Raw genomic sequence first — 15,250 nt, 5'->3', positions numbered from 1 at the left:
CACGTGCGTGTTATATTTATACTCCTGATTTCTTTTACCTTTCTTTTGTCTATTTTTATTTTTTGCCAAGGGGTACGTGGCGGAACGAGAAGGCACCCGCCTGAAGAAGTAGAAACGTCGTCGCCAATGAAAATACGACACCTCAGCGAGCGGTTAGAAGAAGAAAAAATTAAATAAATGATTTAATCCAATGGCCAATATTGGTTTAAATTCATTTATTCATAACTTTCGTTCCAGAACTCCGAGTGAGATGATTTTTTTATGGATTTGCTCGTCTTGATCGCCTCCTTCTATCTGTATGGTTGGATTATTCAGATAAAGCCTGCATTGATAGATAAAATTTAATTACTCATTAGGGGTAAAATGGTATTTTTTGCCATTTTACCTAAGTATAAAAGCCGAATTTCGAGAGGAGGGGGTCATTCTTGATGGTTCTCTTTCACAGCTGCAAGACAGAGAGGAGCCCCAGCCTGGATTAACCTGTTTGGTACATTTCCCTTCTTTGTATTTGAATGTTGGTGCATTTTGAATGAAATCAGTTCAATTTCTTGATTGTTCTTCTTGATTCTGGTCTGAAATTCTAAATCGCTTGGCTTGAGCGGCATGTACAATCCCTGATTAGGATTGAGAGGAGAAATTGAGAGATTTAACTAGGTATTAAACTGCATGCCCAAAAAAAACTCTAAAAAACTTTGAATTCTAGGGTATCAAAACTTTGTTTTTTTATTTAGTATCTAATATTGTAGTCAGTTCTGAATTATCAAATCTACACAAACAAACCAAACCAAAAAATTCTTCTTAAATCCCTCTAAAGTGAATTCCTTTATCCCTCATTTGGATCAATTAATTCAACTTAGAGTTTCCTAAATTCTTCTACTCTTCTCATCTCTTCTACCTCCCTCTGTAAATTCCCTTTCTAATTAGGCTAACTTGATCTTCATTGCAGATCAAGTTAGTCCTAATTATTAAAAAAATCATCGAATTGAACTGCTTACTAGCCTCCCTTGGACGATACCTCCACTCATCATTGTGCATCTTAAGTGAGGTTTTATAAATTTTATTGTATAAGCTAAAATTGACAATGACAAGGGTTAAAATTGTATAAATTTTACCCCTTTTATTGGTTATCAACGCTCCTTGGACGACTTAGGGTATGGTCAACTGTCAAACCCTAATAAGTCATCCGAGTTAGTATTGATGCATTTGAAAGTCATTGGAGAACTCTTCTCTGATATTTCACTGCCTTGGCCAAAGACTTCATCACATCATCTTCCTTGAGTTGTCACCTCTTATACCGAGGGTGGACGATCCCATCTGGACCACTCAATCATCTTCGTGAACTTCTTGATGCACCTGAATTAAGACCGTTTAGAATCCCATGACTTGAGACTCGTTGGCCATAGTCAAAATACAACCGTCTGTCTACAAGACATCTTTGGCGTCTCAGGTCTAAGGACCACTTGGACTTGTAAAATATGTAAGTAGTTACATTAAAATGCATTGTTTTATCAAATGCTTTGTTTAATGCATGAGATTAAAATTCATTTAAAGAGGAAGGTGATGCACATAAAATGGTCCCAAAATGACTTTAAAAATCACATGCCTTAATTAGGGTTTATCACTCCATAATGTCTGATTGATTTTTTATGAGGCTCTAAAATTATTGAAGATCCTCTTTCATTATGTATGATATCACTTGGTTTCCATTTTGCTTCTAAGGATTGTTCATCCTCAGGTTCCTAAACATGAACTTGAGTTACACTATTCCCCTTGATAAGTGATGGGGGGTTTTTCATGTAGCATCCAATAAGTTTCTATGGTGTGACTTGGCTTTTTGCAATGAACACAAAAATCTTGATAATCCTTACATTTGCCTAAGTAGCTTTTCTTCTATCCATGAGAATTCTACTTTTGTTGACCAAGAACATGGGATGACTTGGAATGGGTTGGAATCCCACATTGAGACTTCACAAAACTTAGGCTATCCATCAGAGGTGAGGCCCAAATGACCTTCTTAATTTCAGAGTTTGAAATATGCTTTCAAAGGTTAATTTATACACATGGTTGAACAATTGAACATGAACTTGATATGAAACATCAATGTAGGTTTGTATTGGGATGGGGAATAGAGGAGATATAGGTGGATGTTCCCAAGTCAAAGAGTAGAAAGGGAAAGATCAGAGCGGTTAATCAGAGGATCTAGGGATCAACCAGGAACGAGCCACTTGATCATGTAGTGAGGGGTTGATGATTATGGGGCAGGGATCATATAGACTAGAAGAAAACTGATATACAGGGGTAAGGGTTGGATTGGAGTGTGACAAATCCAAATTGATGCATGTAATCCTACATATTTTAAGGCTATTTTTGCATAATTATGTTGGTATTATCCTCATTTTAAGATGAATTTGCATCTCATTCATTAATTGGACCATATCATTAAAACTACACCTTTTATTATGATTTATACATAATTTGGAAGCCCAATAATTTATAATTCAAAATATGGTTTAACATTCTGAATTTTAATTGGGTGGAACATGATTTTTTTTTAGTTTAATTCTTCTTTCCAGTTTGGAGTTCAATAATTTTCAGAGCATAATTTAAATTTACATAAATAAAAAAGGAGAGAAGACGATAAATAGGGTTTTAAGCTAAAACACCGATAGCCAAGCCAGCTAGATGTAGTAGCGCTCAAGCCACCTAGTCGTCGATGAGCACCAGAATGAGAGAAGCAGCAATGCAAGGCAGGACAATCAGCACAAGGCACAATGAAGCGAGCCCATTGAGGCCCACTTAAGAGGCACAATATGGAGGTAGTGTGGCTAGCACACATAATGGAGGGAAATGATATACAATCCTACTTGACATTTACGTAGCAATTGACCAGGAATCATAATGGGCCGACCTAAAAGTGATATTTTGATCTCGGTCATCAGATCTTCTTAAGGAAAATCAGACAGTCTGATTTATATCTAAATTTTATTTTTATTTTCTCTCTTGTAGGGTTCTAATTGATTGGCAGCTGCTCATAGGAGAAATGGGGCTGGACGATGGATCAACTAGAACGCCATATGCTCACGAGGGGGGGAGGTTACACTGAAAGGGAAAGAAAGGGTCCATGACTTTGACTTAATCCCAGCCGTCGATTGGCACCTCTAACCTCGGTCGTCCAATTCAAGGTGAGTTCAATATTCCATGGGCTTAATCTCGATAAGTTTTCTAGTTGTTTCCATTCATAAATTCTTGAATTGAATTCAATTCAAAGCCAGAATTGGATTTCAAGTGAAATTTAGGGAAACCTCTTTGAGGCATGTCATCAAACATCTACAGGGTACTTAAATTTTTTTCTAATTTTACCTTATTTTATTTTCACTTAATATAAAAAATACCACAACTGTGTACTAAATACATAAACCCGTATAAACCACATTTATTAATACCATCTCCCCCAGTTACCATCTATTCACCTTCCTATTTGTCATCCACTATTTTATGGAATGTAAGTAGTGGTTATGATAGATTGAATTAAAAGGAAGGGATAGTGTTTATGTTTTGGTTGGCCTTCTCTTATCTTCCACTAAAATTAAATAGACCCATTTACTAACTTCTAAATCTTAATATCCCTCATTACTATATCTATCTATCATATCCTACATAGAACCTAAATATCACTTAAATTAAATTATCATACTAAGCATATCTTCGACTAAACATAGTATCCTGAATAATATATTTATCTTAATACTCTTATATCTTAATAAGAGTCTAAAAATAAAATTTCCACTAGCTATCTTATTCTCTCCCTTCATTATGATAATATAAATAAATCATTCTCTGACCTACTTAATATTGCTAATATGGATAAGAATATTAATCCCAATAAAAATATAAATACCACCTTTTCTTATAGATATATTAATTCTTCTTTATTTAGTTCTCCCGAACACTACCTATTATTACTTATTATTGTACATCATTTGTATTTCTACTTTACTCTAATGACTTATTTCCACATATTAACTATCTTCCACCTTTTCGCTATCTTCTTTATTATCACCTTATACATTATTTTATTCTACTATATAACTAATCCCCTTATTAACCTTACTATCACTTTCTTCTTCTTAACCCTAACTCTAGCTTTAGATCTATCTCTAAAGGCCAGTCTGAGCGGAGATGACCTAACTCACCACAATACATATTTCAAGGATATTAGATAATTACAAATCTTATTTGATCATGGAAAATTAAATTTGTGACAACATTAAGATTAATGCCCAAAATTTCCTTTCTCATAGTGGAGCCAGCTGAAGATCAGGTGAGATGATCAGAGGTATAGGGGATCGCTGGACAGTCAAGGGGAGGGGACTAAGACACAAAAGATTGAGATAGCAAGCCATGAGGCTGATCTTGCCTTAATCAATGTAGCCCTCATAAAGGGATGACCATATTTATTTGTATAGAAAGGAACCAATCTATCCTAAACATCAAATTACCTTAGTACCCCTATAGACTAAAATGTCAAAGATACCCTTGGGGGTATAGGCTCATATCAAAACTGCCACAAATACAGAACTTGGCCCTTTCAAGTATCAATAATCCCAATCACTCCGTATATATTTCCAAAGTGCTTCAAGCTCATTGGCATACTCCAATGCCAGCCTCTGCTCTTGGAGAAGACACATGGATTACCCACCAAGTTGGCAATTTTGGATTCATCTTCAAGCTTGGAGAATCATTTCTGCACAATATCCCAGACTTCTTAAATAATATCAAAATCATTATACAATCAACTTGGGTCTGAAAGCATTGTGATACACTTCCGTATCGGAAGATAAATAAATTGTTGATAAATGGTACTTACAGATTGGAACCACGCTCCTAGCCTGTGTTGTATATGAACACCCAACTTCGTCTTCGTTCTTCTCTGCAGCCACGACCCCTGAAGAGACTCACGCCAAATGCAGCCCTTTCTCCTCAAGAATAGCCAGCTCCTAGAAAACACAAAGCCTCTGTGCCCCTTCTCCTTCCGGTCACCTTTATTTATACCTTCTTTTATTGTCTTCCTAAACTAACAATCAAGAATTCGGCAGTTATTTTGCCAGCTCAGCGCCAGCTGGCCCACTATCTTTCTGTCCTCTTCTCTTTCTTCTTTCATACATCCTTATAGGGACCGTATCATTTCCCCCCTCATCGACTACTACCTTGTCCCCAAGGTGGATCTCTGGGGATTGCCTCCGGTGGAATGTCGTTTTCTTCTACCTCCATTATTTCAGCCATGTCTGGGTCAATTCTATCCCGCTCCTCGTCATTTACAATCAAGATTTGTAGTGTCTTCTTGCATCGATGACCTGGGCCAAATTTGTCATTGCAATTATAACAGCGGCCTTTCTCTCGACGTTTTTGGAACTCCTCCCCCGTTAACATAATTTTCCTTCTGTACGCAGGCGTCTCTTGACATCTTTCTCATACTTTGACCTTGTTCTGGTTATGGCACTCTCCTCTTGCTCCTTGTGACGAAACAGAATGAATGTAGTTTCCTTGGTAACATGATCCAATACTTGGTGGTCTTCCCCCTTTTTGACTATGACTTTCCCATGCTTGCCAAAGGGCGTTGAGTCGCTTTTCTGTCTTTAGTGCTAAATCCATAAGCCTTCTCAGCCCCACGAATTCTTCAATATCCATCTCGGTCTGTATCTCTGTCTTTAGTCCCTTCAAGAATATATCGTACATGATATCTTCTGGCATAGGAGGCAGGTAAACAGATAACCGTTCAAATTCTTTACGGTATTCCTTCACTGTCCCTGTCTCTTTGATATCCATAAATTGGTGTTTGATATTATCTGCTAATATTTCATCAAATCGTCTCGCAATTTGGATCTTAAAGTCATTCCACCCGGTAAAGGTATACCTATCAGTGGTCCAAAGGTACCACTACAGAGCTTCGCCTTCCAGATTAGCCATTGCTACATCAATCCAATCTTTCGATTGTACTTCTTGGACCTGAAAGAACCTCTCCATGCCTCGCACCCAGCCTTCAACATCATCACCTCGGAGTTTTGGAGCCTCCATCTTACTCCGAATTTGTCGTATTTGTTCCTTGTTCCGACTCTCAGGGCGTATTTCGTGCCTCGCCTCTGATTCCCCCAATCCCCGGTTCTTGTTTTTCTGTTAACTTCTTGGAAACTCCTCTGGTCCTCGTTCACCAGACGTACTTCCTTGATTCAGTGTTGCGAGGGTTCGCAACACTTGCCTCAACAATTCGCCGTTTTCCTTTGCCTCTTCCCGGATCAACTTCACTTTCTCTGCAATCCTCTTTTGTTCGGCCTTGATCTCGCCCAACTCAACTTCTTTCTCATCCAATTTCGCCTCCACTTCTTTCAACGTCATTGCGGCCAAGATGAGATGGACTTTGTGAGAGCTAGATATCCACAAGAATATAGACGAAAATTTCGTAGTATCTTCTTTTGTGGCCTTATTTTCCAACTATATAGTCAGAGTCAAATCAAACTGTACAAAAGGTCAATGAATGAAAATTTCCAGAGATCTACAAGATTGCTACGCGTTGTTGACTTTGCAGTAGAAATCTCTCAGCTTGATAATCATCACGCTGACGTCATCGTTGGAACCTCGCGAGACGGCGAGATCAGCAAGGTTCTTGCAGGCGCCGAGCAAGGACACTTTGCCATCAGAGTCAACGCAGGAAGGCCGAGCCATGTCCACTGCTTCCTGATTGCTGACCTGTAAACCAACCAAGCACCAAAGTCAACCTCATATTCCCTAGTTTTCGTCATCTGCATTCAACCACTCTGAAGAAAACGGATACCGGTACCGGATATCAGTGCTGTAGCAACAGTAATACTATATCGTCTTCTGATACCCGGATATCAGTCAAGGCAGATATCTAGACATCAGTTCTGGTATCAACAGAACCCCCAGACTAAGGTGAATTCTGATATAGAGATGGATATTGATAAAGGATATCGGCACTGTAGCAACCAATATCCATTATCAGGATAGTGGTCACAGCAGATATCCAGATATCAGTTCTGGTATCCAGCACAGCATCCAAACCCCCAGACGAAAACTGATATCAGTTCTGATATCACGATATCAGTTCTGATATCTGGTACAGCATCCATCCCAATATCGTCATCTGAGCAGGTGGGGAACATTTATCCTCAAATGACGGACGGAACGGGACAGAAGTGCTGGAAAGAGCGGATGAGGGAAGGGAACGGAATGGGTAAGGATCGTCATCCATCCCGGACAAGAAACAAACGAGAGTGAAGAACGAGAGTAAGGGATCTTACGTTGTCCCAGAGGCCGTCTGAAGCGAGGATCAAGAACTCGGAGTCGGGTCTGAGCTTGACGACGGTTGTCTCGGGCTCTGCGGTCAGCCATGGCTTGACATGGCGGTCGCCGATCCCTCTAGACACGGCCACTGATCCCTGCAACCTCATCGTCCCACCGCAGTAACTGAGAAAACCTCCCTAAACCAAGAAAAAAGATAGAAAAACTCAATCAAAAACCAAGTTCTCTGGGTTCTCATGCAAGCAAGGTTGACGGGAAGGAATGGAAAAAACGATACAAAAAGTCAATCGAAAACCAAGTTTTCTGGGTTCTCATGCAAGCAAGGTTGACGGGAAGGAATGGAAAAAACGATACAAAAAGTCAATCAAAAGCCAAGTTTCCTCGGGTTCTCATGCAAGCAAGGTTGACGGGAAGGAACGGAAAAAAGATGGAAAAATCAATCAAAAACCATGTTTTCTGGGTTCTCATGCAAGCAAGGATGACGAGAAGGAACGGAAAAAAAAGATTGAAAAATCAATCAGAAACCACGTTCTCTGGGTTCTCATGCAAGCAAGGTTGACGGGAAGGAACGGAAAAAAAGAAAGAAAAAATCAATCAGAAACCAAGTTTTCTGGGTTCTCATGCAAGTAATGTTCACGGGAACGAACGGAAAAAACGACAGAAAAAGCAAATCAAAAGCCAAGTTTTCTCGGGTTCTCATGCAAGCAAGGTTGACGGGAACGAACGGAAAAAAAGATAGAAAAAGTCAATCAATAACCAAGTTTTCTCGGGTTCTCATGCAAGGAAAGATTAACGGGAAGGAACGGAACGGGACGGAACGGAGGACTTACGAGGCTTTCGATTCTGGCTCGCTCATCTGGTCTAGCGGGGCGATGGTCGGAGGTCAGAGCTTGGGCTTCGCCGTTCCTGCAGATTACAGCGCGACAATCGCCGGCGTTGGAGACGATGAGATCGTCGTCGCTGATAACCGCAGTGACACAGCAAGTTCCGCCTTCTCCTTGACTCTTCAAGAACTCGTCATCCGTCCTCAGATAACCAGTCGCCACAGCATTCTCAAATCTTCCCCTTTCCTCTTCCTCCGTCGTCTTCCCCACCTCCGCCATTACGTGTTTGCCCAAGTTCTCCGCCGCGAATTCCGCGGCCGCCGCGCCGCCGTGCCCGTCGTACACCCCGAAGAACGCCTAATTCAAGGAAAAAATCAGATTAAACGGACAAACTAGAACCGAATGGAGTGCCAGGACGTACCAAATGGGGATTTCTAGGGACACCAATGGAAGCCTTGCACCGATCCTCCATCTCCTTCCTAGTTCTTCCGCGCTTGCAGAAGGCGGAAAATCTCTGGCACTCCAATTCGATCGCGTCCACGCCAGCGTCTGATTCCTGCTCCAAATCCAGCGGCTGTAAGGCAGGAATTGCAATGCGCAGCGGCCTCTTCCGCTTTGGACAAACCCTAGCTGTACTTGCACCTCTGTTCTTGCAGAAATTCAGCGAAGATGGAGAAGACGAAGAAGAAGACGAAGCGGAAGAGCAGATCGCTTCCGCCATGAACAGATCTTGCGCCATGATCGAATTGAAGCTCGCTTTGGAAGTTCCTCCTGCAGCTACTGTACATGCCATTTCTCTCAACGCGATTCTCTATTCCAACGTCCAGTCCGAAGCGGTTTTATATAGAAACCGGGGGTGTATGCTAGTCCTGCAGAACCGCTTAACCGACGAAGATCGACCGCGAGGCAGACTGCTCTCAGACCGTCTCCGGTTAAGCTTGTTGCACCGCAGGATCAATAACGCGTTAAACCATGGTCTGACTTTTATTTGCTTAGGGGAGAAGTTGCGCATCGCGGCCGTAGAAAGGGAAATGGACGGTTCAGATCTCGCGGATGACAGACGCGTTGGGGAGGGAGATTTGTGTGGGGCCTACTGCCGCCACGTCATTGTCAGCGTGTTTCGGGTCAATTTCGGTCGCTCCGATGTGCGGACGCGCAAACCGATTTTACTGTAAGTTTCATAAAATCATGGAAAATTCTTTACAATTTGCTAAGAAGGATTAAAATAGAAATTAAGACTGATTTCGTCATTTAAGGTTTCTGAGTTATATAGCATAGAGCGAGTAAGGGTCGAATCCACAGGGACTAAGTATTAAAAAAGACGACGTCCTCCAATAATAGTTGGCAGTACTGAACAACGAGTTGTTCATTAAAAAAGGTTTCAAAGGCGCAAAGTTTACGAGCGAGAACATAGCAAAGAAGCAACTTTAGGCGCGAGTTTACGAGCCAATGAAATCGGTAAATGATTTATCAGAATTAATATAAAATGAGTTGAGTAAGGTGAGAAAAATACTAATCCTACTAACCTGATTTATTCAATTTATTAAAAAAAATTAGGAAATTTATTGGATTTTCTGTTGAATAATAATAAATTACAACAAAATTACCTTAACTTAAGCTTTGGTAGCACCAGGGATGTGGAAACATGGAGAATGGAGAGAGTGGAATGTAGTGGTTTTAGCATATAATGCAATAGTGGGGGTGGCTTATATGCGTTGATGAGCGGGTGAATGATGTAAAATTATTGTTGTTGATGACAACGGATATGGAGGTATGTATAAGAAGGTTAAGAGCAGAGTTGATGGTGTAAAACTTAGATCATCTTCATCAATGATGACCTAGGAAAAAGGGCAAATAAATGACTTCATTTTCCCAACAGGCCTAGTGGTACTTTCTCTTCGCGAGTCTTGATTAGATCACCACTCCTTCAATCCTGTCCTCTCCAAACTCTAGAACCAAAAAAAACAAGATTTTGAATGAGAAATCACTTAGCAAATTGTAATTGTAATTAGAACATATCCAGAAGGGTGCCTTTTTACATTGATGGGGGAGTCTATATATGAGAGCATGGATGTAAAGAGGTAAAGACAGTACTACCCTTAAAATTTTAGCCCAAAAATCCTTCTAGATTTTTAGATACCACGTTTTGAAGTTAGATCAATCTAGGTCATTGGTTTATTCTCTCCTCCTCAATCCGAACTGCGAATTTTCCAATGCGACACAGAATCCTTGGTTTTCCCAAAAAAAATCATCAAAATCCATTTATTAAAATGTGCGCTATTTATATGCTAGCACATTCCACAACTGTTTGGTGAAAAGCATATGATACTGCATCACAGTCCATGTATTCAATTTGACACGTACACATGTCCTGGAAACCCCAAAAGGTACCAATCATTAGTTGAGATTCTATGTTTAAAACACTGTACCAGATCCCATCCAGCCATGTGTATGGCAAAAGAATAAAGAAGAAATGATACTTTGGTGCTATGATTGTGCTTTTGTCCTTTGTTAAATTACATCACGGCACATGTATGGACACATCTAAAGAGGTAGGTACGTATATTATGAAAATTCAAGCATTTCTTCTATTGGATGCACAATGCTTACAGCAAAAAATTGTATAAAGTAATATGTTGAATGACACATCGTTATCATTTGTAAATGGCCAATGATTAGCCAAATGACACCAATCATTGGTAAGAATCCACATAAATTGGATCGCGATACTTTGTGGAGTAGATCTAATTTAATAAGTCTGAATTTTATTCTGGGAGATACTTAACAAATGTTGGAAATTCTTAACTTTGTATATATTCTAAATTAAAAATATTTTCTCCATAAATTTAACGTCATAATATTCCATAAAAATATCATAAAGTGGGGGAAATTATAATATCATTCTAAAAATAAAAGAAAAACTAAAATATTTAAATAAAATGCAAAAATATAATAAAAACTAAAATATTTAAATATATAGAAAAAATAATAAAAATTAAAATATTTAAGTAAATGCAAAATAATAAAAGCTAAACTATTTAAAGAAATGCAAAAATAATAAAAACTAAAATATTTAAATACATGCAAAAATAATAAAAATTAAAATATTTAAATACATGCAAAAATAATAAAAACTGAAATATTTAAATAAATGCAAAAATATACATTATAACTTGTAAATTTATTTATTTATGTGTTTAAAATTACATAAATTCTGTTGAAATACCAAATTTGAGGAAAATCATAATTTCATTTTACAATTATAATAAAGTATGCTATGCTTAGATAATCATAGCTCATGCTCATTTGAATGAAAATAAAAACTAGTAGGTGGAGGTATATCATACTATTTTGGGCTTAGACTTCTAAGACGAATAAGACTAGATTTGGGAACAAATGAATGTAAGAAATCCCCAAAAATGAATCAGAAACCAAATATCTTGCATTCTTAATCGTATTTCACATTGTGGAGTATAATTGTAAAATGATAGATAGTACGCTGGATGCTGGATAATTAGGAGGTGATTGTAACACTTACAACCAATTGCAGATCCTCACCAAATATGTGGGTCAGATATGCGCTCTCTCTTGAAAAAAAGAATGTTTTGCTTTCATTGACCTCTGATCTAGGGTAAGTTATCACAATAATGATTGGAAAACAGTAAAATTTCCGAGGGTCGTCAAACAAAAAACATTTATAGATTGAATTCTGAAAATCAGTTTCTCCACCACTTGCATTCAAATAGATCATAAGCAACACAAGCTAAATTGATGATATTTACAAGTTTTTTTAAAAGATAGGCATTTTAGCTCACTTTATACACATTTCACGCACATATTTCCTGAACAATGAAAATACATTTTAAAACATTACAAATTAACCTTAAAGTTTCAACATATTGGATCTAGCACATGGTCTTTGAATCTCTTAAAACTGGTCATTCATGGGTTGCACGTGGGTTCCTTATTTTGACACACCTTGGAAAGCTTCAAAATGGGCTGGATCTTTAAGGATTCTGCACCTATGCTGGCCTATCCCCCGTGATAGTCTTCCCCTTCACAGTTTTTTCATTCTTTCCGAGTTTATATAATTTTTCCCTCTCATTTACTTTCCATTTTAATATATCATCGTTATTCTGTCTCTTAATTTTTCTCTTGAAAGAAACAAAATAAAAAGTGAACCTTTTTGAACTCTTACCTCTCAATATTATTCTTAGAATTATAGGAAACCCAAAATTAAGGTTTGGATTTCTAGTTATAAAAAGACTATAGGGAAAACTTATATTCTACACCTGAGATAAGAATCATAAAAAGCTTCTCATCTTTATTTATATTCTGTTTAATTTAATCAGAATATTCACTTATTTACTAGTCATATTTTTTACAGATATATATATGTATATGTATATATTATTTTTTTGGATTTATGAATAATTAAGGAATTACATTTTATCATTCACATATCTTCAGAAAACTATGGAGTTCTAGTTAGTCATTTACATTATTTGGCATGTAACAAGTGTTTCTGTTTATTTAGAATTTACATTATTGTGTGGTTTAAAACATGATGAATATCTAAAGCATATGTAAATTAGTCTAAAAAATTATGTGTTTTTATTAATGTATTGCTTTTTTATGAAGAACAATGAAACATTTATCAATATTGTTTTCTACATCATTGTCCCTGTCTACTATTTTGCGAAACCACAGCCAAGGAAATGGGCTTGGCAGAGTCAGCAGGGAAAGAAGTCCCTATTGAGCTTGACTCTAGTCCAAATCTGTGAAATGACTTGAGAGGTGTAGGATAAGTGGCATCCACAACATGATGATCCTGACCGTGATATCTTTATATATGCCTGAGTTTAAATATGGTTACTATCAAAACTTTTATCGTGGTGATATGAACAAAAGAGAAATATGAATCAATAATTAATGGAAATTATGTTTTTTATATCATATTCTTAGTTTGACAAAAAACATAAATGTTTGGCATGTATTTTATGGCTTTCCAGACTTATCTTATTATAAGTCAAGACAGTATTATTACCCATCAAATGTGACAGTATTTTTCAGAGGATTTAGAAACAAAAAATCATAGAACTAATAATCAATTTTCAAGGCTGTTGGGCACAAAGGAGCTTAATGTATTGTTCTGAGGCAAGACAGGGAAAGTTCATGCATGGGCCTCAAGAAGAAGCTGCTTACAAGGTATGGTCATTTCGACTTCCTTGATAAGTATGGGCCACAAACTTTTAACGCCAAGGGTACCCAAGAAAATCAGTTAAACATGCATATGTATAAATAATTCTTTTCTTTTTCATATATAAATCCTAAATTGTATTATACCTATCTTTCAATGAGGCTGAGTCACATCATGATTGTGTAAGTAATCCTCAGACATGAGACACAAAGGACATAATGTGGATGGATGGTTGTGTTTTAAAAATGAATTATGAGTGTCTAAATTTGTGTCTTTATCATGAAAATTTAATACTCACAAAAAAGACATTGACAAGGAGTCCATACAGACACATCTGTTTGGAAATGAATCAGTGATAAATTTTCCTCATATGAATTGCTTTCCTTTTTATGGAATTTAAATCAAATGTAAGGCCTTCCAAATACATATGTTGATAAAATTTGGACTTTGGTTCCTCAGAAAAGTACCAAAAGTCCCCCTTTTTTCTCTAATTCAATTTTCCCAAACCAAAATCTATGACTTGTCCATTATTTTTCATGAATGAGATACAACCTCCTTGGTCTTCTTTCTAGGGATTGAGTGTTCTTGAGATTAAGCCTTCATCTTCACTTAATGTATTATCCTCCTCAGAAATGATAGTGGTGTCTTCTTCTTTGGAGCCAGATTTGATTGTGCCATCTCCTTCACCTCGTTTGAGGGTGTAGCTGTTGCTGTCTATTAACCCTTGCTTTAAGGGTCATATCCTTACACCCTTAATAAACCATGACATATGATATCCCAACGTCATGTTGAAGATGTTTGAGCTATCCAAATGTTTTTATATTTTCTTTCCTCAGTCATCTCCATTCTGATAGGAATTCCTATGTTGTGTTAAGTCTCCATTCAACGTAGTGATCTCATAACTAAGTGAACCTAATTCTAATTTTAACCTTTTGTTCTCCTTTAGTAGTCTAGTATACTCTTAAATTTACTCCATTAAATTTAGGGTATGATTCTTGTTTAATACTTATTCTAAGTTTAAGGCCCCAAAGTAGGCGACATTCCCACGCAGAGACCATAATACTAACTGTGTAGGGTGTGTCCGCATACTTAGACTTGGGATAGGACGCTGAGTTCATCACATGGACACCACACACATCAGGGGTGGTGACACCCGTACCTGATCCTTGAAGCCAATGGCCACATGATGCTCGTGCTTACTTGCATGCTTGTGCAATTGATCTAGGCAAGCTGCACGCACATGCTGTAGGAGTTGCACAAGTTGGCCACTGAGGTTGTAGGTGTGCACGATACTAAAATTAACATCATAATTTGCCTCTATCACCAGCCTATTCCTATCTATTTCAGAGAACTTAATTCAAGCAGTTCTTACTCGCTACATAGAGCATCAAATCATGTAAAAACAGTATAAAAAAGAAAGACATAGATCTCAGCTTCCCAATAAATACTGAGACATGCTCTTAATCTTTATTCTATGTTTCATGAGGTATAACTATTTCAGAGTATATCATGGGATAAGAATGAAAAGAGATGGGTGTTAAATACATAAAAAATCCATGCATCCCATCAGAATGGGAAGGTCCATGTCATGCATGTTCTTGAGTAGTCACATCGGTTGTGGCACTTCATGTCCACCACATGCCTTGGATGCTAAAAATATGGGTTGACAGTCCCAAGAAGGATTGGATAGTCCTCACCATCATTCACCACCAGCTGTGAGTATAGTGCAGGGATGCGGACGGGATGATTTTTTTGTCCAAGGATGAAAAGATCGTCCCGTCTGCGAGTTTGGACAAATATCAGGACAGAAATTCATCCTGCGATGAAAAAATGGGATGGTTTTTTCATCCTTGGATAAAAAAACCGTCCGGTCCAAAGGCCTCATATAAGAGACGATAAGGGAAGGACA

General features: G+C 37.9%; 1 protein-coding gene across 3 annotated transcripts; it reads right to left on the bottom strand.

Annotated features, from left to right (window-relative positions):
• Positions 1–6,443: 6,443 nt before the first annotated feature.
• LOC144706703 (putative protein phosphatase 2C 2) lies at positions 6,444–8,964 on the bottom strand. 3 transcript variants are annotated; one of them, XM_078579701.1, is made up of 5 exons: positions 8,784–8,963; positions 8,563–8,697; positions 8,148–8,498; positions 7,317–7,496; positions 6,444–6,744 (listed from the first exon to the last, which is right to left on the bottom strand). In XM_078579701.1, the coding sequence occupies exons 2-5, from the start codon at positions 8,611–8,613 to the stop codon at positions 6,562–6,564; spliced, it is 765 nt and encodes a 254-aa protein (XP_078435827.1). In that variant the 5' UTR covers positions 8,614–8,697; positions 8,784–8,963; the 3' UTR covers positions 6,444–6,561. The 3 variants fall into 3 exon arrangements, with proteins under 3 accessions (XP_078435827.1, XP_078435826.1, XP_078435825.1); XM_078579700.1 differs by having other exon boundaries at positions 7,317–7,454; positions 8,563–8,964; XM_078579699.1 differs by having other exon boundaries at positions 8,563–8,963.
• Between the last annotated feature and the right edge of the window lie 6,286 nt (positions 8,965–15,250).

The sequence above is a fragment of the Wolffia australiana genome, chromosome 8 (assembly GCF_029677425.1).
Source record: "Wolffia australiana isolate 7733 chromosome 8, ASM2967742v1".
Classification (NCBI taxonomy): Eukaryota; Viridiplantae; Streptophyta; class Magnoliopsida; order Alismatales; family Araceae; genus Wolffia; species Wolffia australiana.
Note: the sequence above shows the minus strand (reverse complement) of the source record. Positions and strands in the feature narration are given on the sequence as shown.